The sequence below is a fragment of the Martes martes genome, assembly GCF_963455335.1.
Source record: "Martes martes genome assembly, chromosome: 10".
Lineage (NCBI taxonomy): Eukaryota > Metazoa > Chordata > Mammalia > Carnivora > Mustelidae > Martes > Martes martes.
The window spans coordinates 31,161,463-31,189,048 of record NC_137898.1 but is presented as its reverse complement, the minus strand read 5'-3'; the positions used below and the strand labels follow the sequence as shown (position 1 = coordinate 31,189,048).

Genomic DNA, 27,586 nt, shown 5'->3' with positions numbered 1-27,586 from the left:
TCTTGGAGCTGGGAAGGGCACCACCAAGTCAACCTCCTTATTTACAGCTCAGAGACCATACACCAGAACCAGAAAAAGAGTTTATAGTTTATACATAATGTAGACCTTTGCATTTACATTCGGCTGCCCTGGAAAGTCTCAACACTTTTCCACCTGCCGAGCTGATTTCTACCAACCACAGATGGCAACTCAGTGGTGCTAGGTGTTCAAGGTGTTCAGCCTCTGGCCTCCTGACTGCCGTATGTACCTGTGAACTTTCCAGACAAAGCCCAGTCATCATTAGCAACCCTAGTCTCATTTGCTGACCTGGAATCTTGTATCACTTGTTAGGGATACAAGGATAGCCTGATTAAACGCACCAAGCCCTCCATAAAGCCATCTGACCACAGCATGAGCACCATCACCTGGGGAGGCTGGCTGCTTCCAGGATGGATAACTGCCTCCTGGGGTTCGACAGAGAGAAACAGAGAGTAGCCAGGATGTGGATAGACTACACTAGTGACCTTTGATGTCCCGTAGCATCTTCTTACCTGTTTAAGACAGTCTCAACCCTTCTTAAGATTTGAACACAGTGCAGTTGATACAATCTTTCCACTTTCCTTTTGAATAGACTTTAATTGAGAGTGAAGTGAAAAATGCAGGTTACATTTTTAGTGTTATCATTGATATGTTGTAAGATCAACACCAAAACAGTGATGCATCTAACATTTACACATTTCCTAAGTTTAGTTGTCAAAGAGCAAATCATGATCAGATATATACATTTACACAATAATTTCAAGCAACAGTAAATAATAAACACCCTCCTTTAGCACACACGCGCGCACACACACACACACACACACACACTCAACCACCTTTAAACAATGGATTTCCTCACACTAGTAAGTCTCATCTTGCCACATACACTGTTAGACTCAAAGTTACTTAACAACAGTCTTATCAGTGGGGATGCTGGACCAGCCCAATTTTCTTCTAGAACCACTTTAATTTTTACAACTTGAAGCCACCTACCCAACGTGGTCTGTACACTCTAAGGACACCCCAGATGATAAAAATGAATTCCACTTCGTGTGAGGAGAGATGTACATCTCTGAAGAGGAATGTGATTACAACTCCAAAAAGTCAAAAATAAACCCCAAATCTCAGATCTCCAAGCACAGCTTCTTTACAGCATTGTGCTAATGTTAACATTGAATTAGCTCAGAGGGAAGATTCTTTTTGATTTCTCTACAGAGGTACTGGTTAGTTCTGATTCTTTCTTAGGCTGCTTGAAACACACATGTCTTTTAAGGGGCCTGGGAGCAGTACATCGCGCTGTCCAGGTTAGCAGCCTGCCTAGCCTCCGGAATGTCAGACGGGGCTCAGCCGCGGTGCCTTGCTCTCTGATTTATTTCTGGCTGTTAGTAAGTGGAAACCATGACAAAGTTTACATTAGCAGACACATACACATGCCCCAGCCTGTAAATATTCTATGATGGAAAATGGTACAATGACTCCATTCCTAGCGAAAAGGAGCGTAAAAGGAGAAGAGGGGGCGGGGGGACGTTACCAACAATGGCTCTTCTCCCAGTGGAAAACCCAGACCAAATGGCGGAGATGGGCTCGGAACTAAATGGACCTTGTCAGCCACTTCTCCAGGGCCTCTGGAAAAGCAAGCCCAGCAGAGCCCAGCGCCTTGGGGCAAACCTGGTGGGACCCAGCAGCACAGCCATCTTGTCTTGGAAGCTGGTTGAAGAAGACCACCTGCCATTTCCTTCTTAGAGAGGTGAGTGAGGAGGAATTTTAAAGTCAGATCTGAAAGGAGTTCACACACCGTCCTGCCTGGGACACAGACATGTCCCCCGGTCGGACCCCCTCAGAGCGCCAGCTGGAGTTTGGTCATGTTTCTCTGGTGCATGTTGTGATGGCGGACTAATTCGTCTGAGCGGGCAAACTTTTTCTGACAACTGGGCCACCGACAGCTGAAGGGCTTTTCACCTGTTGACACAATTGCCGGTCAGAGACACTTGCGGCGGAGAGACTGGGCACAAGTTCAACTCTCAAAGGCCTGAGTTAAATCATCCCAAGGCACTCACCCCTGATCCCCTGCACACACACCCCCCCCCCACAGCCAGTTCTTTCCCTAGGCTAACAAATCGGGCTCATTTCATGGGCAGCCTTGGAATGGCAGCACCTCTGGACCCTTCAGGATTAAATGACTGTAGAAAGTATGAAATATTAGTAAGTCAGAGGACTAGGGAAATGGCAGGGAAGGAAAGAGTCTAGTTAATCAAAATGGGCAATTCATATGTAATCGAGGGGAAAACATTTGTTTCAACCTTTGCTCTTAGACCGTTTTGTGAATTGCATAGATGTTTCCCCTCCACTGTCTTCCCAGGGAATCCAGCTTCACTGGGCTGCAGGAGCTCAGGTTCATGACCCTGAGTATTACTGATTGATCGCTCTCCTGTAGTAGAGCTGGGACTGTAGCTTACATATCTCTGTCTGTGTCGATATTCTGGATGGGCTGCATATTTTAAAATAAGTCGCTGATACCAGTTGGCAGGGTATTTGCTTCCTTTACCATCAAGTGTTCCTCAGAGCATAATCCCTGTTCTAGTCGAGGCATGGTTTATAGATTTTTAACGAGCTTGCCAAAAGATCGAGACCTCCCCACCTAAGGAGCTCTCAGAAGTTCCTTCCAAGCCTCATTCTGGACAGGGAGGATAATCAGCATTTATGAAATGCCTAATATATGCCCAGCCTTGTGCTGGGCATCTTCTGTATACTTTATTTCACATATCCCTTACAACAGCTCTGCAAGACAAGCATTAGTATCCGCACTCTGGAGCTGAGGCTAGAAAACTAACAAGGGCAGACCTAAGCAGGACTTTAATCCCCAGGCCTGTCTGTTCCTAAGCCCATGCGCTTGGCAGGATCCCCCCTCCCAGGCCTGGCCCTAATGGAGATAGAGCTGTGTGTGTCTTTTTTCCCAAGTAAAAGTGCCTCAGGAGCCAATCTCTGTCCAACCAAGGAGAACTTCCCAGGATATCGCTGGTCCCACTTTGGCTCCTCTGAGAACTACTGGTTGGCACAAACAGGGAGCTATGTCCCAGGGGAGGCACTGTCCCAGGGTCAGAACTGGGGGCTGATCAAAATAGGGTAAAACGGTCTGCCAGTGGCGTGGATCCTTTTGCACATATGCCTATAGACACAGGGCTAGAGGAGGAGGGGGCCGGGATATAAGGGATGATAATTTTCTCACCAAATTATGAGCTCAGGACTAAGGAAAAGAAGAAACACCAGAGGCACCTGAGAAGGGCAAAAGAGAGGCCTGTCCCATCAACTCTGGGGCAGGCACAGGTGTCTTGACTCTGTTCATAAATGCAGCCTATTGGGGCTGAGAATCTGCCACTGCATGGGGGCTCACGACCTCATGTTTTCCTTCACCTCCCACTCACTATTCCTCTGCTCTTCCTGACCTGACCCTTGGCGATCCATCCCAACCTCCAGCCACGCTGTCAAAGGTCATGTTCTAATGGACAAAGCCCAACCCTTTCTCTTATTGGTCTTCACTCTCCTCGGTCTCTCAACGGCACTCAGCTTTGCTGACTTTGGCTCTCTTCCTGATTCCTACCATCCCTGGGCTGTGAGACAAACCTATGCTCTTTCTCCAAAAAAGAAAGCCATGGGACGTGGTGGACTGGGAGCAGAAGGAATTGGGATTGCTACTTACTAGCTTTGGGACTGTAGACAAGTCATTTCATCACTACGGGCCTCAGTCTCCTCATCTGAAAAATGGGGATAAAACATGCCTACCCTCCTCTTCTTACAAGGATGTTGCAAAGATACAGTGAGATAACCCTAAGCCTTGACCCTCCTTCCAAAGCTAGAAAATACACAGCAAAGGTGGTGCTTTTTTCATTAGGAATCACACCAAGCTTGTGGAAAAGCAAAAAGTTTCAGCGACCATTGAATAAATGCCCTGTTCCCCTCTCTACACTAGTGAAGAGGGAACAATATCCACATGCTGATATGAGTTTGGCAGAAACCATGTCTGCTCCTGGGACATTAACTTTTAGCCCAGCAAGGATTCAGGTCTCTGAAAATAGCGTCATGAAAAGTGAGCTCTCCAGAGAGTAAATATTTGGCTTGCGAGAATTTCTGCTGTTTTTCTGTAAAGTTGAGGGTCTTATCAAATGGAGCGACACCGTGTAATGCAGCAAACTGAGAATAGTGGGGACCTAGCTCCTCTCCTCCTTTCTTTCTGGACACACAGTAAACGAGTGTTCTTTGCACTTCTCCCTTCTGGTCTGTAGTTCCCAGCCCCATCCCTTCTGAAACAATGTTATTAGTTAAAAGAGCCATGCAATGTTCTTTCTCTTGCTAAACCTGCTCAGAACTTCTATACTCATCTTTTCCCATCTCCCCCAATACAAACAACTTCATTCAACAGTATTTTTTTAAAAAAATAATGAAAAATAAATGTGAAGAAAAGTTTACGCACTTGTTTTACCTGTATGAGTCCTGGTGTGGGTCTTCAGGTGGTCAGACCGGGAAAACTTTCGCTGACAAGTTTTACACTGGAATGGTTTCACACCTAAATGGACAGAGAAGGTCTAGCCGCAGCCCTAACAATGTGGGAGCATAAGGAGGCCCCCGGGGCCAGCTTCCTGGAGGTGGCCGGAGGAGACGGGCCTTTCCAGCCCCCTGTGATGATGTCTGCATCTCTCTCAGATGTCCCCCGCACCCCAGGCCTGGCATGGACCACCTGATTCTATACGGTAATCCCTGAAGACCTGCTTCTGTCTGGGGAGCAGCTAACCCTTAACCACAAACGTCCAGCTTCCCAGTAGAGTCTCGGCTGTGTCCAAGACTGAAAAAGTGAATCACACACTACAAATTGATTGTGCTCTCCACCACCCTGTTGTTCACCAGTACTCAGCGTATCATCAGGAAATGGCTAGTGGGAGCCCACTGTTCTGTGGTCTGTAGGAGAAATGTGGGATATTTCTTTGTCTTTTTTTTTTCTTAAGAAAAGGAAAATCTCCAGCGGTGGGGGAGGGGGGCATAATTATTGGGAAAAGCTAAGCAAATGGCTAACCCTCTCACATCCATATTCAACAATAAAGAGAATCACAAAATCAACTGCAACCCAAGAGAACATACTGCCAGCAACGAGAAGGGAGCCTACAAACCTGTGTGTCTCCTTTGGTGTCTTTTGAGCTGGTCTGAACGAGAAAACCTGCGTTCACAGTCCTTGAAGTCACACTGGTATGGTTTCTCACCTTGGGGAAGACACATAATCCATTTGAAAACGCTGCTGGAAATGGGGATCTCGTGAAAGGCAACCTCTCCTGCTGGGACTGAGGGATCCCCAAGAGCCTAAGGCACTCTGGTAGACCGTGGTAGGGTGCTGCTACATGAGGCTCAAGGCCTTCCCGCCCACGGGCTCCTGGACAGTGAGTGGAGAGTGGGGGATGAGTTGAATGAGGATAGGTCCCTCATCTCTGAGTTGTAAGTGGACGGGAGCTCAGGTTCTGAACTTGGACACTAGGGTCCCAACCAGCTCTGCCACTCCAAGCTCTGGGTGAAGAGCCATTTCCTTATTGAGAAAGGGGGCTACTAGTCTCACAGCTTTGAAGGATTCATGAATAGCTTGAGCCAGGCCAGCCACATAAAGGGCTTCTTTGCCCAGTGCCAAGCACACAGACACTGCTCGAGAAATATTGGTAGAGAATCTTTAGAAAAATAATAAACCAAAGACGTCTTAACTCTTCAACTGAGTTGGAGGCAAAATTCTGGAATGGATATGCCTTGGAGCTGGCCCCAGGTAATAAATGTTCTATGTTTTATGGTCTGAAGATTTGGTGTTCTCTGCTACTGACTTCTCATTCCTGGATCAAGCCTCTACAGCTCCATGCTTGTGAGACACTCAAGTGAAACCAGGAACCGAAGTATCTAGAAAGGCTTCAATATTCCTTTATCCAAGAGAAGTCCGTAGTGGGATTGCACAAACTTCTGCCTCCGAAGGGAGAAACCCCACCCCTGTCCTTGCTAGAGAAAGTTCAGCCAAATACTGGGAACGAAGCCCCATGAGTGCACTGAGTGACCTTGGGCCTTCCCACCTTCTTATGAGAATTCTGAGTCACCAGTGTTCTGGGATGGAGAGCAAGCCATCCCAGCACCAGCTGTTTTTTCTGTTAAAAGGCATTCCCGCGTTGCCTGTCTGGCCTCATATCCTCTGTTCCCCTGATTAATCTCTATTCCTGCTATACCAGAGCTCACCATTCCCTAAATCTGCCTTGCACTTTGCTTACACCAAATGCCCTTTGTCCCTATCTCCACATTTCTCCCTGTCAACAAAGTCTACGGTATGTCCCTTGCCAGTGCCACCTGCTTCCTCTGTGATGCCTTCTTGGAAACCTCATGTTCAGTTTGAAAGCTCTTCATTCCCTCGGTACAGAACGTATTACAGAACATCTAACTTGGTAGACTGGGTCCGTGGCTACCTTCCTCCAGGGGCTGGAAAATCCCGGGGGCAAGAACTTTTCCTTCACTTCATATTTATATCTGGCCCAGTGCCTTATACTTCAACAACCGTACTCAGTCTACTTTCTTTTTGGTGCCTTTCTGCTTCTGTTCCTTCTTTGCTTCCTCTTCCGCACCCTACTGACCCTTTGATAGTAAGCCCAAGCCCTTCCTCTTTCTGGGATGACTTTGGATCAGATCAGCAAATCTTCTCAGCCAACTGCAGCCTCTGGTTTAGCACGTTGTCACATACTCTCTTAGTCCCTTTTCAGACGTGAATCCTAGCTGCAAAACAGACTATCACCTCTTGAGAAGGGGGTTTGTGACTTGCAGTGAAAAGGCACGAGTGTGGGTTCTGCTTCCACTATATTTTACCCACATGATAACTGGTCAGTGTGGGGGGATTAAATGAAAGAATGCATGTAGAGAGTCTGGCACATAAAAAATATTTGATATAAAAGTACTTAATACAACAGTCTTACTACTGTCATGTGTAGATAAGAAGAGCTTGCATTCTTCCAAGAAAAGGGCTCCAGGACTGTTAAATACAGGCTGCTCTCCTTGTCTTCTGCAAAGAAGAGCTTCTTAAAGCCATCAGAGGGTGTGGGGGTCATGGCTACCTTGCCCACTGCTTCCCCCTCACATGCACATCTCCCCTTCCCTGCTTTTCTAAGTGCCTCTTCCCCAGTCAAGGTTTCTACAACCATATTGCCCCAGTGTATTCCCTTGCATTTCTCCAGGCACAATTTTGCTTTATCATTTTCTTATTAGACTTCACAAATGCTTTTCAAACGCTCTCATTTGGGAAACATGTAAAAATATAACAGGACACTAGTTCTCTCATCTTTAGCCTCGGAGCCTGTGGTCTACTGAGTGCAGACTCAGGTTTGTTCTAGAACTGCATCCTCCAGACACAACAACTTAGCAAAATCCAATGATCCAAAGAGATCTGAATACAGCTCGTCTCTTCTTCAGCTTCCACAGAGAAAAATAAGCAGCAATAACAAAATAGTAAGGGTAATTGTAACAATAAAACTGTCCTTCCAGTTACGGGAAAAAACAGTGCCAGCTCCCCTGTAGGAAAGCCTGGCTTCTCATTGCTTCTCACTCACTCTTCCCTGCAGTGGTAACCCAACCACACTCCCGTCCAGTGCCCACAAGGAGAAGAGCAAACTTTTGTGAAATGGCTGTTCACACTCAAGGTAGCCAACAACGAGATGAGGCCAATTCTCTTTCCCAGAGGAAGTTAAGATCCCTTAACATGTGGGAAAATCCTATTTTCCTTAACATATCACCAAAAATCATTATTTTTAAGATTGAAAACAAAAATTAGACCTCCAAATCCATTTTCTCATTCCTATCTGGTCGGTTATTACTAACCCAAACAGTCCAGTTTTGCTTTGGCCCATCTCTCTTTAAGTCTTACTGACCTTGCTCATCAATCTCTCAAAACTGTCTGATTACCAAACTCCCAGAATAGGTCCTCTCTCTTTAGAGATGCTAATAGTATTCTAATAGTTACACTATCGTTTATTCAGACCTATTGACATAGAGACTATACTAGGCGCTTCATAGTTAATGCCTTGCATTTAATTTGATTTTAAAAGTTAATTTAGGGCGCCTGGGTGGCTCAGTGGGTTAAGCTTCTGCCTTGGGCTCAGGTCATGATCTCAGGGTCCTGGGATTGAGCCCCAAGTCGGGCTCTCTGCTCAGCAGAGAGCCCGCTTCCCTTCCTCGCTCTCTGCCTGCCTCTCTGCCTACTTGTGATCTCTGTCAAATAAATAAATAAAATCTTCAAAAAAAAAAAAAGTAAATCTAGTCTTAAGACTGGAATAAGACAGGCATTACCACCTCCATTTTCCATGAGACAAAAGGAAGTCCAAAGAGAGGTTCAGTAACTTGCTCAAGGTCTCACCAGTTGGTTGTGAAGTCAGAATCAAACACAAGTTAAGTCTCTTTAGTCCAGGGGAATTCTTTTTCCAGCACTCTGCTCTGCCGTTCCTGAAGACAGTTTACTGAATTCTTAATTAAAGTATAGACCATCGGGTTGGAAAACGCCCCTGGCAGCTTTTTTAATCTTCTTGGCCAGATCTTTCAAAGCACCGCCTACTGCCAATCCAAGAAATTTCCGGTGTCCTTAGCGGTGGGACAGCCAAGAGCAGGAGCTCTTGAATCCCCCTTGCCCACCGGCCACTGGAAATGAGGCTGGACATGGGACACACTTACCAGTGTGCTTCCGGCTGTGCATCTGTAAGTGGGACAGCTTAAAATATCTCTTATTGCAGCCCGGGTAAGCACACATGAAGGGGCGTTTCTCACTGGTCTCAGATGCCGACCGGACAAGAGTTGGGGCAACTCCAGGCACACGTCGCACATCCTACGAGCAGAGTATGAGAGAAATAGAAGCTTTAAGCCACATGTGAACATTCATGTCAGTCCTGGTGGAAGTGAGCTTTAGAATGTACCCAACGAAGGGATGACGGTTATAAGACCTAAAACCGCTCCCATCTATACTCCAGATGCCCACGGCAGACATCACTAATGGATGACAGATCAGACCATGTTACAGTGCAGCACGCCAACATCGCTACTACTGATCAACCAGAACTGGTACTTCTTTGAGGTCTTTTTGGGGTTGCTGATCCAGAGGATCTAGAAAAGAAATGCTGGTGACTGCAAGAGTTCCCCATCCATCCTCTCAGCTTCACCACTTGAGATGGTGAGGTCTAGAAGTCCAAGGTCCCAGAATCTATTTCCTCCCACTTGGACACACAGCCATACGACCTCAGGCCCAGTCTGCAATGTGTGGGGAAGTCCTTATTAGAGAAAAATCCAGGATACTGAATGAACCCCAAACTGACCAGACTTTCCATGTGGGAGTAAATGACAAGGAAGGAAGAGCCCCCTGAGAACTGGGGGCTCTCTCTGTGAAGGGACTGAAACCACTAGAGGCCAATGATATAGGCAGAGTCATTGCTCAATAGTAACACCAGAAAACACTGTGTCTGCCTTCCAGGCACTTTCCATGTCCTTCACTGCTGATTCCCTTTACTTGAGGGAGTGGGTATGTGTCAGTTCTCCATGACAAGGTGCTAAGGGGACACAGCGAGACAAATTCTCCTTCCTGCTCTCAGGATCAATGACTCATAGATGGGAGAAGTGGGAGTGTCCCAACGGCCACTGAATCTTCTTCATTCTCTTTCAGATGTGCAAGTCAAGACCAAAGAGCACATCCATGTTTTGTGTTAAGACCCAGAACTACCTCTGAGCCTAACCCATTCCCTGATCTGTGCACCTTCCACACCACACTTACATTCTAGATCCTATTTTGCACTGCCTTGCCCTGTGAGATTTTCTTTTTTGAAGGAAAAGTACTATGGTGACATACAAATTTGCTGTTGATAGGCCAGAGTGTCTCGAGGCAAACGGTGGCGTAAATTTAAATGACGAGCCAGCTGTGTTTGACTGTCAGACTCTAGGAGAAAACGAGTCAGTAGTGAATCAACACCTGTGAGGTCTGGAGTCTATCAGCAGCCATGATAGTGAGTCTGACAACCTGGGCTTGGGGGAAAGGAAGTCAAAACGGGCTCTCTTCATTTCCTTTGATTCAATCTAGAGGTAGCACACACAACAGGATATAAAACTGTGTTGTCGATGTCAGTCAAGGATCCTGGTGGAGGATGCCAGGGGCATTTGATGGAGGAGAGACTGGGATGACTCTTCCTCTACCTCCATCAGATTTCATATTCTGTAAACCTCACCTTATTGTCACCCTTGGAAGGTTTGGACTGAGGGAGCATACTGTTCTATCACCATGATGCTTCTGGAAACATCAATCAGAATATCTCAGAGCTACCTGCCCCACACATCATGTGGGGACCCAGCTCGCACACAACTTACTTCTCGAGTAATGACTATTCTGGTGAAATTATCAACATGGTCACTCATGTTGGAGTCACTGAGGCACACGTGAAAGTCACAAATGGAGACCCTTGGAAATGTATGTGGTTCTGACCCCCAAAAGAGGCTCTGCTGAGGTGGCCTGCCGTGGACTTTTGTGAATTCTCCAAAATGTTTTACCATTTTACTTTACTTTCCTCACCCTCCTTGAAGGTCCCTCCCCTCAAACTGTTCACAGCCCTCTGTCTCCCTAAGAAGCAATGCAACATGGTGCTTAAAACCAGGGGTTCTGGAATCAGACAAGACTCGTGTTACGACCAGCTGTGGACAAGTCACTCATCTTCTCTGGACTTCAGTTTCCTCATCCATAAAATGGACATAATGGTGCCCACCTGTAAAGGCGCACTGAGGATTAAATGGAAAAATAAAATACAGACATGGAAGAACCTTAAATGCATAGTGCTCAGTGACAGAGGTCAGTCTGAAGAGGCCGCATCCTGTCTGATTCCAACCATATGACATCCTGGAAAAAGGCGAAACTACAGAGACAGTAAGAACATCAGTGGTTGTCAGGAGGAGGCGAGGAGGGAGGGACAGATGACTAGGTGGAATACAGGCAGTTATTTTTAGACAGTGGAACTATTCTGTACTCTAATGCAATGGTAGAAGCGTGGCAGTATGCGTTTAAGAAAACCCATGGAACCCCCCAGCGCAAAAACACCAACCTTGAGGTAAACCATGGACTTTCGTTAACAATAATGTTTCAGGGGAAAAAAATAATGTATCAATACTGGCTCATCAAGTGTAACAAGTGTATCATACTGAGGCAAGATGTTAGTCCCAGGGAGGAGAGGGAAGAGGGAGGACAGGGGAACTCTTTGTACTTTCCGCACAATTTTTCCTTAAACCTGGAACCGATCTAAAAACGTAAGTTGATGAAGACAAAAAGCCCATATATAAAATTCAGCACACCTCCTGGCACACAGAAAGTGTCCAGCACCAACACGGTGTTGCTGTTATTGTCATTATTTATTGTTATTAGTAGAACACCAGGCAAGAGAAGAGTCAGCTCCGGGCGCTTGACAATGCGGACCAAGTCAAGGTTCTGACTTGAAAGCCAAGCGTCTGGGTCACTCATTGCAAGAGTTGCACAGCCCACCTGGGAAAGGTGAATTAAGCAGCGAAGGGGAAGGGATGGGGTTCTGCCAGAAGCATCTTGGTCCAAGTCAGGGATGTGGGCATGGTCACAAGGACCTGTAGAGAAGGGGCTGCCCTCTCCACCCCAGTGGAAGAGGAGAGGTCCCTATCGTCAGAGGACTCTGTAATGAGGAACAGACTTACCAGGGCCAAATGGCCATCAGCATGGAAGCGAAGGAATATTGAGAAGGGAAAGAGGCGTACAAGTCCCCTTCCAGCAAGCCCCCCCTCCCAAGTTCTCACCTGAATGCCCCTGAAGACGCCGTGGGTGTGTATTCTGTACTGGGCACCACAGAGGATGGGCGTCGTGTGGTTGTCACTCTCATACCCTGTGCCGTGGCTGCGAACACAAAGAAAGGACAACAAGGCTCAGGTCGGTCCACCGGTGCCATCTGGAAATGCTCATCTGCGGCAGAAGGAACGTTCTTAAAATGCTCACAGGACAATGACAGGTGGCTTTTGCATCCCTGCAATGGGGCTACTCTGGAAACAGGACCCTGGGAAGGGCGGGGCCGCTCAACCATCATGTCACCACCACGCAGCCCTCCCTCACGCTCAGGTTCTCACAGGCCGGCCATCTGGGTCAACGCCTCTCAGACGAGCTGGGAAAAGACCCAGGGGCAGGACTTCGTTCCCAGCAAGTTGTTGACGTTCTAGATGGCAGGACTGAAAGCTGCAAATATCTCAGGAATGAGCAGATCCCTCAAGTTCCACATTGAGTGCAATGGATTTTTGTCGGCACCTCATGACTCAGTTTTTACCAAATAGCCCCAAGAAAGTGATGACACAGGAGAAATGTCACATTCTCAGAAGTGGGGGTTACACATCTGCGGTCCTGCTCCACTCAACCCTACAGATCAGTTTCCCAGATCAGCTAACTCTTGGCAGCCAACCCGTGGTGTCTGTGGACACAGGGTAATCCCACCCAGCACTAGGCTGGCTAGTCCTCTAGTTGGTGCCCAGGTTCACCTTGGGCTGTGAGCGAGAGCTGAGGGCTGTGGAAGGCTGATAAGAACAACCTGGAAGAAGTGAAGACTCGAGAAGTATTCTCTCCTTTAGGTAAAAGCTGGTATGTATGCTGCCGTTACTTTACTTCCAAATGAGGCAGAGTAAGGATTCTTATCTACATGGGAAGCATGTCACAATCCCTTCTAGAATCAGCACAGGGAGCTTTTAGGAAATGCCTCTGTAAAAAGGTGCAGCTGCTTTGGAAAATGTCTGGCAGCTCAAAAGATTAGACCTAAAGTTACAAGGTGACCCAGAAATTCTACTTCTAGGTATATTCCCCAGAGAAAGGAACACGTGTATCTACAGATAAATCTGTATACGTTGTTGATTAGTAGCATGATTTGTAATAGCCAAAAAGTGGAATCAACCCCAATGCCCATCAGCTGACGAGTGGATGAATGAATTAGAGTATCTTCATAAGAGGGAGTATTATTTAGCAATAAAAAGATGGGAAATACTGACACATGGTAATGTGGAAAACCCTGAAAACAGCTAAGTGAAGGAAGTCAGCCACAAAGGACACACCTACTGTGGGATTCCATTTAAACAAAATGTGCAGAACAGGCACATTCCGTAGAGACAGAAAGTGGGTTGGTAACTGGTTGCCTAGGACCGGGGAAGTTGGGGGGAATGGCAAAGTGACTCCTGAAAATGTCCTAAAATTGTGGGAATGGTCATACAGTTCTGTGAATATATGAGAAACCACTGATTTGTATACTCTAAACGGGTGAGCTGTTCGGTGTGTGGGATTTATAAAGCTGCTTTACAAAATTAACTCTGGGGAATCAAGGGGTCCATGTACTGGTTTCCCCCACCCCAAGCCTCCAGGTGTAATTAACTTGCTGTCAGGGCTGAGAACCTCTACTCTACCCTCTACCTCTGTTACTCTAGAGACGCCAGGGGTCCCCATGTGGGAAGCAGGTAGCTGGGCCGATCAGCCCACTCCAGCTGAGGGTGTGGGGAAAACCGGGGCCTGGCTCCACTCCCACTTCCCCAGGGGAGAAAAATTCCTGGAGGGGAAGGGTGTGTGCCAGGATGACTGACTTGTCCACACGTCCCACAGCCACAGCAGCTGTGGGGTTTCACATTTAATTCTGGCTCCAGGCATTTCAGAAAGAATTGCCTGTCTCCCTTGCAGAGAGCAGTGATAGCAGTGTGGGAAATCGGGTGGCAGTTCTGTTCCCTTGAACTTACTACACTTTGTCTCCACATCCTCCAGGTGATTTCTGACATATCTGGGGGCCGGCGGGGAGTGTCCCAAAGAGCTAAACCGGGGTTAAACATGCAAAAGTCAGAAAGAAATGCCAAATCCAGATAACATCTGCCTCTGAACCTTAAAGTGTACTTGCCAAGAAAGAGGCCATGTCTGCTTTCCTTACAATATGCTATAGAGACAGTGAGGACCCAAGAGCTGATGACAGTGGCCGTGTGGTGGCCGACAGAGGACAGGACAATGAAGGATACTGCCAGAACGTTCTGCCTTGAAGGCTTGGAAGAGACGCAGCCTCTGCTTGGTGTAGTCCTCTGCATGGAGCCAAAAGGGGACACATTTTGTAAGGCTGAGGGATTCTAAGGGACACAACAGAAATCTGAATTATTTTGAATTCTGCTATCAAAGGGGAAGAATTAGGAATCTCTTGTCTTGGCAGCTAATCACCAGATGTGTTGTTACTTGGATTCCTAGAAGGCACAGGAAATAGACTTCCCTCAAAGTACTTGTCCCAGGAAAAAAAGTGCTGCCCCACTCACAGGTAATGACATGCTCTTCAGAACCAGAAGCAAGCCTACACACACAAAGGCAACCAGAAACAAGACTGTACCTGCCAAATACTCCCCTAGCTTCTTCCACCAGGTCCATGAATAAAAACTACAGCTGGGTCCTGCCTGCTGGCTTTGGCGTCTCCAGAAGACAGACCCAGCAATGCCATTCCGCACTTGGAAACCCTGCAACCCAACACTCTTCCCAGTGTTCTGGCCAGAACACTGGATAAAATCCACAGACATTTCATATGGTGACCACTCTCTCTGGGTGAGTAAAGGAAAGCAGGTCAGTGGTCTTGGAACCATACACTAACAGATGGAGAAAAGTCATCTACTCTAACGCTCAGTTCAAACTCCTATAGCTTGTCTTCAACAGTTGGACAACAAGACTGGTGGTAAGTGTTAAAGGCAGCCCATTCCATTTGGGAAGTGCTTTAATTGTGAGGACAGGCCTTTCTAAGCCAACCTGAAATTGGCCTCCTCCTTTCCATCTGCATGTTTGACAGCCCTCTCTGTGTGTCTCCTCTGCTCTGGGGTAAACTCAGCCTCAAAGACAGAGTCCAACTTGTCACTGTCTGTATCCTCTCAGCTTGGTGACTGAATGCACTTAGCCTACAAATGTTCCATGAGAAGGACTGAATCTAAATCCTCTTCCCATCACAGTCCTTCAGGTATGGGACCAGATACAGAGCTGCGGTTCTCTCAAGAGATTATGACATAAACGGATGTCTGATTCCTTCCCCATCTATACCATCCTCTTCTTGACCCCCTCCCTTTGTTAAGTCTCTTTCAGCATGTGGCTTGAAATGGGTGCCAGTGCCCCAGAAGAGTGTCACTCTAAGGGAGGAGGGGAAGGAGGACCACCCATAAACACAAAAACCTTAAGAATTGGGGGAGTAACATAAATAAATAAGACCAGAGAATACATGCCTCACTTGAAGGGATTCCACGGCAAATTTTTGAAAATCAGTATGCCGGTCAAACACAGCACAATGCATTAAGCCCACAGGCTGTCAGGGCTCAACGAACACATCCAAGCACATTACTTCTTGGCACTCAGGTCACAGTGGCCCTCCTCGGTCAAATAGAATCCTCAACATCCAAGACAGCATGAACTACAATTAAGGCACATAGCTCCAACCTTGAGCTTAAACACATGATTTCTTCAACTGAAGTTCAAGACTACACATTTATCCTTCAAACCCCATTTTATTTCTTTTAGCAAGTCACCCCAACTGTTGAAATCTTTTTTACTCAATTTGGCTTCCAAAACATTTGTTTTCCATCCCATTTCATACTGTCTCTACCTTTTGAAAATCACCTTTTTTGGTTTCCATTTAAAAAAAGAGGGTGGGGGGAGGACCTTCTTTGCTGTTGTGGTGAACTATTATATTTATAATACACGTAATTGTTCTCTAGTATCAGGAAGTGATAGGATTCTCGAAGTTCTCTCTATGTGGCAACCTGGGTGTAGCCATCATAGAGGATCTAGTCATCTGGATGGACAAATGTCATCAGCAGGAGTTAATCTGAGACAGAATGGCTCAGGATGATGGCGGCTACCATTGGAACAATAGACCAGGTATGAGCTTAGGTGGTCAAGTAAAGGCAAGCTTTTCCTCCCAGAGAATTAGCCTAAAAAAGTTCTAGTGACTATGTTGTAAATGAACCAAATAGGAGTGAATGTAGAATTCTTAGAGGTCTGGAGCCATAAAGCCTTCTAAGAAGGGCAAGGAGCTACCACCCAGTGAAGAGGTTTCTGGAGACAAAGATGCACTTTCCAAATGAAGCAATCACAAAGCTCTGGACAGTTGTGGGGTAAAAATTTGTCATGACCTAGAGACAAGCATGTTATTACTCATGGAGCAGCTCTGAGTGGAATGTGAATCCCACCAGACTGAGCAATGATGAGACCCAAATCTCCCTTAGGGTAGAAATGCTTGTGGTGGCTAGATCTACCTTCCAACCCAGATAATAAGGAGGAAAGGACGGACCCTGCTTTTTCAGCCATGGACTGGCAATTCTATGAACCCAGTGTTGCCAGATCTTTCCATTTTCCATAAAAGTCAGAAATCAAGATTTTTATATGAGATCACTTCAGCTCTAAATTCTGGCAAATGGGGCACCTGGGTGGCTCAGTCAGTTAAGTGTCCAGCTCTTTATTTTGGCTCAGATCATGGTCTCAGCATTGTGATATCAAGCCCCACATCAGGCTCCTTGCTCAGCAAGGAGTCTGTTGGAGATTCTCCCCCTCTGCCAGGGAGGTGGGGAAAGGTGTGGGGGAAAGGTCCCCACCCCACTCCCCCCTTAAATAATCACTCAATCAACCAATAAAAAACTCTGGCAAATAACTGAGATTTCCTAGAATCACTGTCAGGTCAGATGACATATCTCTGGCCTAAAAGCCACCAGTTTGCAACCTCAGCTTTAAAGGTTTGCAAGGAAGTTTAAGCTACAAATTAGAAAATTCCACCTTAGTTTTGTTGTCTCCTTCCACATGGCAACAAAGTAGAAGCAGGGAAGCACCTGATTCTTTGAAAACTATATATTAGAACTTTCAAAACCTTTGAAAGCTTAAAAAAGAAGCTGTACTTGTCCAGCAGACATGGCCAATGCCACAAGGGCAAAATCCGGAAGCACTTATCATCTACAGGTATCAATGGTTCACTCTAAATTTCACTGGTCCTCTTTTTTTTTTTTTAAGATTTATTTATTTATTTGACAGACGGAGATCACAAGTAGGCAGAGAGGCAGGCAGAGAGAGGAGGAAGCAGGCTCCCTGCTGAGCAGAGAGCCCGATGCGGGGCTCAATCCCAGGATCCTGAGATCATGACCTGAGCCAAAGGCAGAGGCCTTAACCCACTGAGCCACCCAGGCACCCCTTCACTGGTCCTCTTGCAGGAAGGTTTAAACATTGAAGCTATAGGACAAATTCCAGTGTATCAGTTTCCTACAGCTGCTGTAACAAATTGCTACAAATCTGGTGGCTTAAAACACAAATTTATTCCCTTATAATCCTGAAGATCAGAAGTCTCAAACCAGCCTCCATGTCCTAAAGTCAAGAGGTGGGCAGGGCTGTTTTCTTCTGAAGGCTGAGGGGAAAATCTCTCTCCTTGTCTTTCTCAATTTCTAGAACTTTCTTGCACCTTTTTCACATCATTCCAACTTCTTGCTTCCTTCGCCACATCTCCTCTGTAGTCAAATCTCCCTTGTGCCTTCTTCTTCTAAGGGTACTTATTACATGTAGGGCCCACCCAGATGATTCAGGATGATCTCCCCATCTCAAGATCCTTAACTTAATCAGGGGCACCTGGGTGGCTCAGTGGGTTAAAGCCTCTGCCTTCAGCTCAGGTCATGATCCCAGGGGGGTCCTGGGATCAAGCCCCACATCAGGCTCTCTGCTCAGCAGGGAGCCTGCTTCCCTTCCTCTCTCTCTGCCTGCTTCTCTGCCTACTTATGATCTCTGTCAAATAAATAAATAAAATCTCTTTAAAAAAAATCCTTAACTTAATCACACTGCATAGTTCCCTGTGCTATATAAGGCTTCGTTCACAAGTTCCAGGAATTAGGACATAGGTATCTTTGGGGGTCATTATTCAACCTCCCATACCAAGAGAACCAGACTTACTCAGTTTCTTGCAGATACATTTAAAAGAATTAAATTAATCTGGATCCTTTATCTCCAGATTAATCTAGTCCGAAAGAGAAACAGTACCTCCCCATCGAACCATTATAGCATCAAATGAGACTGGGTGAGTAAAGCACACTGCTCAGCCCACTGTATGCCCTCAGTAAATGTTCACTAGGACTTCATGTAAGATCTGCATTTTACAGCAAAGATTATTGAGATTTAAGAAGACACTGAGTTATCTGCCCAAAATCAGATAGATGGCAAGTGGCAGAGATGGGGTTTGAGTCCAGGTCAGTGCAGCTCTCGTCCTTCAAAACTAGGAGACAATTCTGGTGGAATAACCCCATCCTGGGTTCACCTCTATCATCAAGACCCTTGACTAATTCCCAGCTCTTTTCTCCAGCGGTATGAATGAAATTAGGCTTGCTGAAGGTTTAAAATGTGTGGGAATGGCTAGGATAGGAGAAGGGGATCGATCAGGAGGAACAAGTTCAAGATACTCTTGAGGACACTCCAGCTTCTGCTCTGAGGCACAACTTTCATTTTGGTGTCAGGAAAGCACAAAGCTAGCTGATGGAAATGGTCTGCTTATATGCAACAGAGCAACAACCAAAACAGAACACAATTAAAAAAAAAATTTCTTTCCACCTAACTGGGAAAATCAACTAAGCAGAAACAGTTATCAGTGAAGAATATACCTCATGACTTCATTCCTGGTGGTGTGTGGACTGCACATTTTCCTAAACAGCTTTAAAATGCATAAAAATGTATCCTGAGAAGGTTTGCTTTTCCTAGACAGCTTTAAAATACATAAACATGTGTCCTTAGAAAGTTCAAAAAAAGAGAAGAATGTCCCTCATATAACACAAATTATGAGCCCTCTTCATGCTAAAAACTTGTACACTGAGGTTTGGCTCAGAAAAAAATGTTAGAAGAGTAGCTTCTCTAGAAATGATTAATTTTGATATTCCACAGGCACAAGAAGATTAATAAAAAGGAATTGAGGTTTTACAGATGAGGAAAACCAGAGCTGCTCTGAAATCCCTTATCAACAGAAGAGGGAAAGATAGAAAGAAAGAAAGAAAAAGAGAGAGAGAAAGAAAGGAAGAAAGAAAAGAAGAGAAAAAAGAGAGACTTTTGAAGATAATTAGTATTTGATACACATATTCAAAAACGGGAAACCTCTACCTGTGATTTCTCTCTCCCACCTCTAGTCCTTGGCCAGGTGGGCATCCCCCCACCCTCATGTCTATCTTCTCACCTCTGCAGAGTTAATCAGGTTGAAGAAAAGCACCTGAGAAAAGGTCAAACTCTTGCATATCCAGAGATTGGAACTTACCTATCAATCCCTCTTCTCTGTCCATCCTTGATAATCAGACTATATACATGAGATGCTTAAATGCTTGATTCCTTTTGGTGGTGGCAACCTGTCATAACCACCTCCAGCTCAACATGAAAGCTATTTTCTTCCCTGCTTGAATGTGATGTGCTAAGGGCAGTATTTAAATAAAATTCTGCACAGACATCATCAGCAAGGCCATTCTCTTTTCTTCACGTAATTTCAACGTTTATAGTGGGAATAACGGGCGTATATAAAAGCCAAAGGATTATTCTGTTCCTGAGAATATTTAAATGAGGCAGTTTCTTTTATGAATCCAGTACAGAACCTCAAACTTAAAAATGAAACAACCAAGTTAAATTTGAGTTTAAAAAACAAAAACAAAAATACAAGTAATGTCTGCGGTCTGATGGTTCATGGTATAAAATTCTTCCAGAAGTATAGTCTACAGAAAACAACCAGCTATTCGAGTCTTCCTCCTCCCCTCAGGTGTTTCATTTCAGTTCAGATCTCAAGAAAAAGATGCATATTTGACTTTTAACAAAAATCTAATCTATCTTGTGTCACTTTTAATTTAAAAGTATACTATAGTAATTCTAACCATTGTACCTTTTTTTTTGTTGTTGTTGTTAAAGATATTGTTTATTTATTTGACAGAGAGAGAGATCACAAGTAGGCAGAGAGGCAGGCAGAGAGAGAGGGGGAAGCAGGCTCCCTGCAGAGCAGAGAGCCTGATGTGGGGCTCGATCCCAGGACTCTGAGATCTTGACCTGAGCCGAAGGCAGAGGCTTAACCCACTGAGCCACCCAGGAGCCCCACCATTGTACCTTTTAATGAACACTTTTCTCATGAACATTATTAGAAAGAAGGCTTCTCCATAAAAAAAAAAAAGAAAAAAAAAAAGAAATCTTGCCATTTGCAAGGATGTGGATGGACCTAGAAGGTATTATGCTAAGCAACATAAGTCAATCAGAGAAAGACAATTATCATATAATCTCACTGATAAAAGGAATTTGAGAAACAAGACAGAGGATCATGGGGAAGGGAGGGAAAAATGAAATAAGACAAAACCAGAGAGGGAGACAAACCATAAGAAACTCTTAATCTCAGGAAACAAACTGAGGGTTGCTGGAGGGGAAGGGTTGAGAGGGATGGGGTGGCTGGGTGATGGGCACTGGGGAGGGTATGTGCTGTGGTGAGTGCTGTGAATCGTGTAAGATTAACGAATCACAGACCTGTACCCCTGAAAAAAATAGTACTTATACGTTAATTAAAAAGAAGAAGAAGAAGAAGAAGAAGAAGAAGAAGAAGAAGAAGAAGAAGAAAGAAAGAAAGAAAGAAAGAAAGAAAGAAAGAAAGAAAGAAAGAAAGAAAGAAAAGAAAAGAAAAGAAAAGAAAGCAAGCTTCTCTGCACAATCCTTCATTAATTCTCCCTCCAGGTCTCATACATCTTTATGGGCACCCACCTTCAAAATTATCTGGGAGGGGAAGAGAACTCATGCCACTTTTACTAACTTTGACTGTTTGTTTGTTTGTTTGTTTTTAAAGATTTTATTTATTTATTTGAGAGAGAGTGAGCAGTAGGGAGAGGGAGAGAGAATCCGAAGCAGACTCCACACTGAGCACAGAGCCCAATGTGGGGCTGATCCCACAATTGCAAGACCACAACCTGAGCCGAAACCAAGAGCCAGATAGCCTAACGGACTGAGCCACCCAGCCGGCCCTAACTTTGGCTGTGTTCATTCTCTATTGAGTATCTCTTGTTCTGCCCACTCCACATCCAGCCCACCTTCCTCTGGAAACATTGCCTTTTTCCTTTCCACTTTTCTGCTAATCCCGGCCTCGGACCCCAGGGGTGAGGAGATACTCAGGACCTGGCCAATCAGATCACTGCACTCTCTAGCCACATGACCCAACCCGGGCCAGTGAGAGCCTTCCCTGGGTCTTTTGTTGGAGAAGAACCAATAAGAAGGTATTTTCCTTGTGAGGCTATAGATGCCCAAAACCAGAGCTACTTTTGCAACGATGGAGAGAGCCTGTCTGAGAAGACAGCTAGCACAGAAAACAACAGAGACAAAAGAAAGTGTTCTAATGACATCGTCTGAGCCCTTGAATCCAGACATGGGATTTTAAAAGACAATATGTAAGTTACTAAATTTAAATTTCCCCTTTGACCTCTGCCACTGACAACCAGGGTTCTGCCCCCTGCTACAGAAAAAATCTTGATTCATAAATAATCTACCAATTACCTAAAAGTCACTGGATTTATTTCTTCAGCAAATTTCTCAAAACATGGTATCTATAGAGGAGTACTGGTCCCTTCAAGGTCTTACCTTCTGGAAGATGCCTGCTGGTTCCAACAATGCTTTCATTAGCAAAACCTAGTTTGTATTCCTCTTTTGAAAGTTTCTTTGCAGTCATGGCTCCTAGGCCTTCAGTTCTCATGCAGCCTGGTCCTCGGCTGCTGTTTAACAGGGGACACAGGCTGCGTGGTTAACAGCCTGACAGCAATGCTTGTATACATCAGAACTTATGAGCCATCAGGCTTCCTCTCCACTTGAAACGGTGCACAAACCGCCTCCGACTGACATTTTCCCTCTTATTTAACACTCAGAGCTGAGCTAAGAGATATTTTAAATATTTAAATCCAGCTTCTCACAACAGCTCAGAGAGAGCACAGTCCAAACACACCACAGTTTTACTGGCCCCTAGCACTTGGAAGATGGTTTCCGGCATGAATTTCATTCCTGCTTCAAAACACACACACACACACACACACACACACACACACACACACACACACCTGTATTTTCATAGACCATCTCAATCAGACCATATAAGAAATCTCTGGATCTCTCCTTACGTGTGTCTGGTACTGAGGTGATAGTTTATCGGAATCCCAAATTTCATCTAACTCACTGGGTTCGCTGTTCTCAAAACCTGGGCTCTATGGCCGGAAACTGCTGGTAGATATCAAGAATGGCTGTCCCAGATCCACGTGAGACAAGCCTTGCACAGGAAAGATGGGACAGGAGCTTTTCAGCCCAGATTCCTAACGGCTCCTACCCAACTAGCTTGCTCACTCTTGAATCTGAAAAAGTTTACTCAACTATGCTCAATTACATAAAAAAAAACAAAACAAACAAACAAACAAAACTGTGCTCCTAAAACACCAGGATCAAGCACAGGGCTCTGAAGATTAAGATGTCCCCTGCTTCTCCAGGTGAACGGAGGCTTGCAGGTGTGAAGGCTGTGTGCATAATCAGGTTTTCCACAGGTCCCACGAATGTTAGTAACACGACAGAGTAGATCAAGGTGAAGACATGAAGGAAAATCCTTGTGATATATTAATGGAATCACACTCATTCTCAAAGAAATTTTGAAACCAAAGGCATTACTGCTAAAAAGTTTTTGAAAAGGAGGAAATTCAAAATGGAGACATCTGACACAGACCAAGACTTGAAAAAATGTTGAGGAATGCCATTCACATTCTTTTATTTATTTTTTTTTAAGATTTACTTCTTTATTTCAGAGAGAGTGGGTGCAGGGGCAGAGGGAGAGAGAGAACGAAACCCAAGCAAACAGGGCCCTGAGCTCAGAGCCTGATGCAGGGCTTGATCTTATGACCCTGAGATCAGACCTGAGCTGAAACCAAGAACTGGATGCTTTTACTGCACCACCTAGGCACCCCTGCTATCCACATTCTTGAAGAAAGATCCACTTTTTTTTTTCAAAGTCAATCTTCTCCAAAATTAATTTTTATACCTCATGCAATCTACTCAAAATTCTAATTAAGGCTTAAAAAATAAACCTGTTATTTTAGAATTGTTATAGATTTACAGAAAGATTTCTAAAATAATATAGACAGTTGCCATATATGTCATACCCAGGTTCCTCTCTTACATCTCACATTAATATGAGTGCATTTGTCACAATTAACCAACCAATATTGACAAAGGCTTTCTTTTCTTTCTCTCTCTCTCTCTCTTTTTTTTTAGAGAGAGAGAGCATGTCTGCTATGCATGAGCAAGGGTGGTGAGGAGCAAAAAGAGAGGGAGAGAGAGAATCTTAAGGGGGCTCTATGCCCAGTATGAAGCCAGATGGTGCTGAGGTCATGACCTGAACCAAAATCAAGTCCGACCCTTAACCAACTAAGCCATCCAAGCACCCCAATAAAGGCTTTCTTTGAAATTAACAAGCTGAATCTAAAATTCATCTTGAAGAATAAACAAGAGATAATAGCCATAATTAGTCTGAAAAAAGAAATACAATGCTAGGAAATTTTCTACCAGGTATTTAAACAGACTATAAAATTATAGCTAAGAAAATAGTCTGATACTTGGCAAAAAGAATTAGACTGATCAAAAGAAGAGAGTAAAGCATCTAGAAATGGACTCAAGGAATTTGATAGGATCCAAGGATTAATAAAGGAAATATTTGAAGTTAGTGAGGAAAGGCTGGATTTTTCAAAATAGTTTGGGGATACTGACTAATCCTCTAGAAACAAATCAAGGTGGAATCAAATTGCCAAATAAATTCAGGATGAACTAATGTTTAAATATAAAAAGTAAATTTAAAATATACCAATAAATACCAATAAATAAGTATTTTTTTAACCTTGGGATGGAAAAATTTTTGTAGACATGACACCAAGACCAAAAACTTGAAACCATAAAACAAAAACTGATCACTTTTACTATAAAACTTTCTGACAGGAAAAAACAAAACTATTAAGAGTCAAAATACAAATCAGAGAAAATACTTGCAGTGCATAGGACAACAAAAGTGTTAATATCCTTATAAACAAAGAGCACTTGCTGATCAACAGTTAGGTTATTGGATGACCTGTCCCAGCTCTCAGCTACCCAGCTGGATTTCTCATGAAGCCTCTTCTCTCTCAAGGACAGTGTTCTAGCAATTCTGTCCTCTCCCACCAACAACTTTTTCCCTCTTCTTGATCATTCTCATCAGTAAACAAACAGGTACTTCTCTCTAAATATAAATAAATAAACCAAAACACTAAGAAATCACCTTCTTCGGGGCACCTGGGTGGCTTAGTTGTGAAGCGACTGCCTTTGGCTCCCGTCATGATCCTAAGGTCCTGGGATCTGCTTCCCCCTCCCCCTCTGCCTGCCTCTCTGCCTACTTGTGATCTCTCTCTGTGTGTCAAATAAATAAATAAAATCTGAAAGAAGGAAAGAAAGAAAGAAAGAAAGAAAGAAAGAAAGAAAGAAAGAGAAAGAAAGAAAGAAAAAGAAAGGGAGGGAGGGAGGGAGGAAGGAGAGAAAGAAAGAGAGCAAGGAAGAAAGAAACCATCCTCTCCTGACATTCTATCCTCATTGAGCTAGAACCCCATTTCTTTGCTCCTTTTTGCAGCAGAACTCCATGCAAGTATCTTTGTACAAGTGTCTCCAGTTTATCTTCTAGGATCTCAAACCCACCTCTATCAGGCATCCCCTCTCTCCTAACCTTTCCAGAGACAACCACAAGTACTAGTTGGGTAAATGTTTCCAGGAATTTCTTTCTGCAGATACAAACACATCCTAATAAAAATTAGTGATCACTGGTTGGTGAGATAACAGATACCTCTTTTCATTTATGATGTTTGGGTACTGGTCTGATTTTTAAAATACATAGTATGCCTCTGTTACTTTTATAATCAAGGGAGGGGAATTGTTTTCATTTTGGTAAAGTCACCATCTTAGTCTTAAGAACATTATATTTGTGGCTTTGCTCTTAAAATAAAAAATTAGAGGGTGCCTGGGTGGCTCAGTCAGTGAAGCCCTCTGCCTTCAGCTTAGTTCATGATCCAGGGGTCCTGGGATGGAGCCCCACATTGGGCTCCCTGCTCATCAGGTTGTCTCATGTTCTCTCTCTCAAATAAATAAAAATTATTAAAAATAAATAAAAATAAAGGTTAAAAATAAAGCTGGAGTAAATGAACTTTTTCACTTTTAATAGGAAAAAAAACCTCAAGTATGCAACAGACCCTCACTTCAGAGAAGTGTTTATATGGATGGCTTTTTACTAGTGTAGCCTCCATGTCGATGTTTTCCTAGCTGGAGGTTATGATTTTTTTTCTTAGGTAAATGATAGGGAGAAGGATTCATGGCGAGTAGAGGGTCTCAAAAGGGTACAAGATGGGATCACAGACATGAGAGTTGCAAAATACTCCTTTATTTTTTAAATTTTATTTTACTTTTCAGTGTTCAAGATTCATTGTTTATGCACCACATCCAGTCCTCCATGCAATCCGTGCCCTCCTTAATACCCACCACCAGTCTCACCCAACCCGCCACCCTCCTCCCCTCCAAAACCCTCAGTTTGTTTCTCAGAGTCCACAGTCTCTCATGTTTTGTTTCCCCCTCTGATTTCTCCCAGTTTGAGATACCACCTTACACCAGTTAGAATGGCCAAAATCAACAAGACTGTAAACAACAAGTGTTGGAGAGGATGTGGAGAAAGGGGAACCCTCTCACACTATTGGTGGGAATGCAAGTTGGTGCAGCCACTTTTGAAAACAGTGTGGACATTCCTTAAGAAAGTAAAAATAGAGCTTCCCTATGACCCTGCAATTGTATTACTGGGTATTTACCCCAAAGATACAGATGTTGTGAAAAGAAGGGCCATCTGTACCCCAATGTTCATAGCAGCAATGGCTACAATCACGAAAATACTCCTTTAGGTCATGAAAGACATTCTCCATGCATCTATTATACTTCTCCCCTCCAACACACACACACACGCACATGTATGCGCATACACACACACACACACACACACACACACACCCCTTTATGGACAGGCTGGAATCCTACTTCATCTTTCTGGGCTGAGTCCATCACCTTCCCCATATCCATCTTGGACCCTTAGCCACCACCTTCCTTTTCTATCTTTCCTGCTCGGTCTCTTTGTTCTTCTGATCTGAATAAAACTGTCATTTCCTCACACCTTTACAAGAATATGACCCCTTGCTTAAAAAAAAAATAGAGGGGCGCCTGAGTGGCTCAGTCGTCAAGTGTCTGCCTCTGGCTCAGGTCATGATCCCAGGATCCTGGGATTGAGCCCCACATCAGGCTCCCTGCTCGGCAGAAAGCCTGCTTCTCCCTCTCCCACTCCCCCTGCTTGTGTTCCCTCTCTCACTGTGTGTCTCTCTCTGTCAAATAAATAAATAAACATTTAGAAAAATAAAATAGAAACATAATATGGAGATGATGTCTATCAAGCCCAAAGTAGTTTTTTAAATGAAATATTTTTTAACAAGTTGAGAATATTTTCAAACACTCTCTTGATGGTTGAAATACAGAACTTGGCAATGGCTTACAGAAGTTGAAACCCAATCATTGGCTATAAAAAAGAAAAGGACATAGATGTATATGTATGCATAGAATAAGTTCTAGGGGCACCTGGGTGTCTCAGTTGGCTAAGTGTCCAACTCCTGATTTTGGCTCAGGTCCTGGTATCATGGTTGTGAGACGGAGCCCTGTGTTGGGCGCTGGGCGTGGAGCTTGCTTGGGATTCTCTCTCTCCCTCTGCCCCTCACTGCCCCTCCCCAAAAGAAAAAAGTCTAAGTGTATGCGACATAATATTAACAGTAATTTCATCTGCGCTACTGGGCTGGGCAGGGGGAAGTGGTAATTTCCTTCCCTGTATAATTGTATTTTTTAGGTGTTCTATAATTTATATACATTACTTAAAAAATTTAAAAAGTTAAATACACTAATTGAATATATGCCCAAAGAGCAAAGGATGGGAAAGGCAGACAGCCTAGGAGAGTTGAAACTAGTAGCATGGAGTGAGAATTGAGGGCAAAGAAGTTCCTTCCCAGGTGCAAGGAGCAGGAGACACAGCTCAACATCAGTCTCCACCCCTACCCTGCCAACCCAGGAGTCCCAGGTTTGTCTTGGCAGTTCAGCGAACAGATCCAAGTGGAGTCCAAGGGAAGACAAAGAACCACTTTCCTGGCATAAAGGTAGCCATTTAAAAGGAGAAGTTAACACAATTTTGTTGGGGGCGGGGCTAGAGGGTTTCACTCAGGAATGCTGATACTCACAGAACTATTTCTCTCCACCTTTGCTCGGCATCCCAAGCTCCAGGAGCCGCTTAAAAGCAGGCTATCTATTTTCAAGAAGTAAATCTCTTGGACGAATACCTTATGTTTATGAGCTGGAAGGTGCTGGGCTGTGTATTGGAACTCCCAGCCAGAGAAGACAGTTATCTCTTTTGGCACAGGTTCT

At 44.5% G+C, this 27,586-nt stretch overlaps 1 protein-coding gene across 1 annotated transcript in view; it reads right to left on the bottom strand.

The window, feature by feature from the left end:
• Positions 1 to 591: 591 nt before the first annotated feature.
• Positions 592 to 27,586, bottom strand: part of WT1 (WT1 transcription factor) — a gene marked incomplete at its 5' end in the record, with an annotated part of 48,157 nt that continues 21,162 nt past the window's right edge. Inside the window, 5 exons of the mRNA XM_080816432.1 lie at positions 592 to 1,980; positions 4,490 to 4,582; positions 5,181 to 5,270; positions 8,740 to 8,890; positions 11,854 to 11,950. Of these exons, the coding sequence (XP_080672558.1) occupies positions 1,859 to 1,980; positions 4,490 to 4,582; positions 5,181 to 5,270; positions 8,740 to 8,890; positions 11,854 to 11,950 (553 nt within the window). The 3' untranslated portion in view covers positions 592 to 1,858. The remainder of the gene's footprint in view (positions 1,981 to 4,489; positions 4,583 to 5,180; positions 5,271 to 8,739; positions 8,891 to 11,853; positions 11,951 to 27,586) is intronic.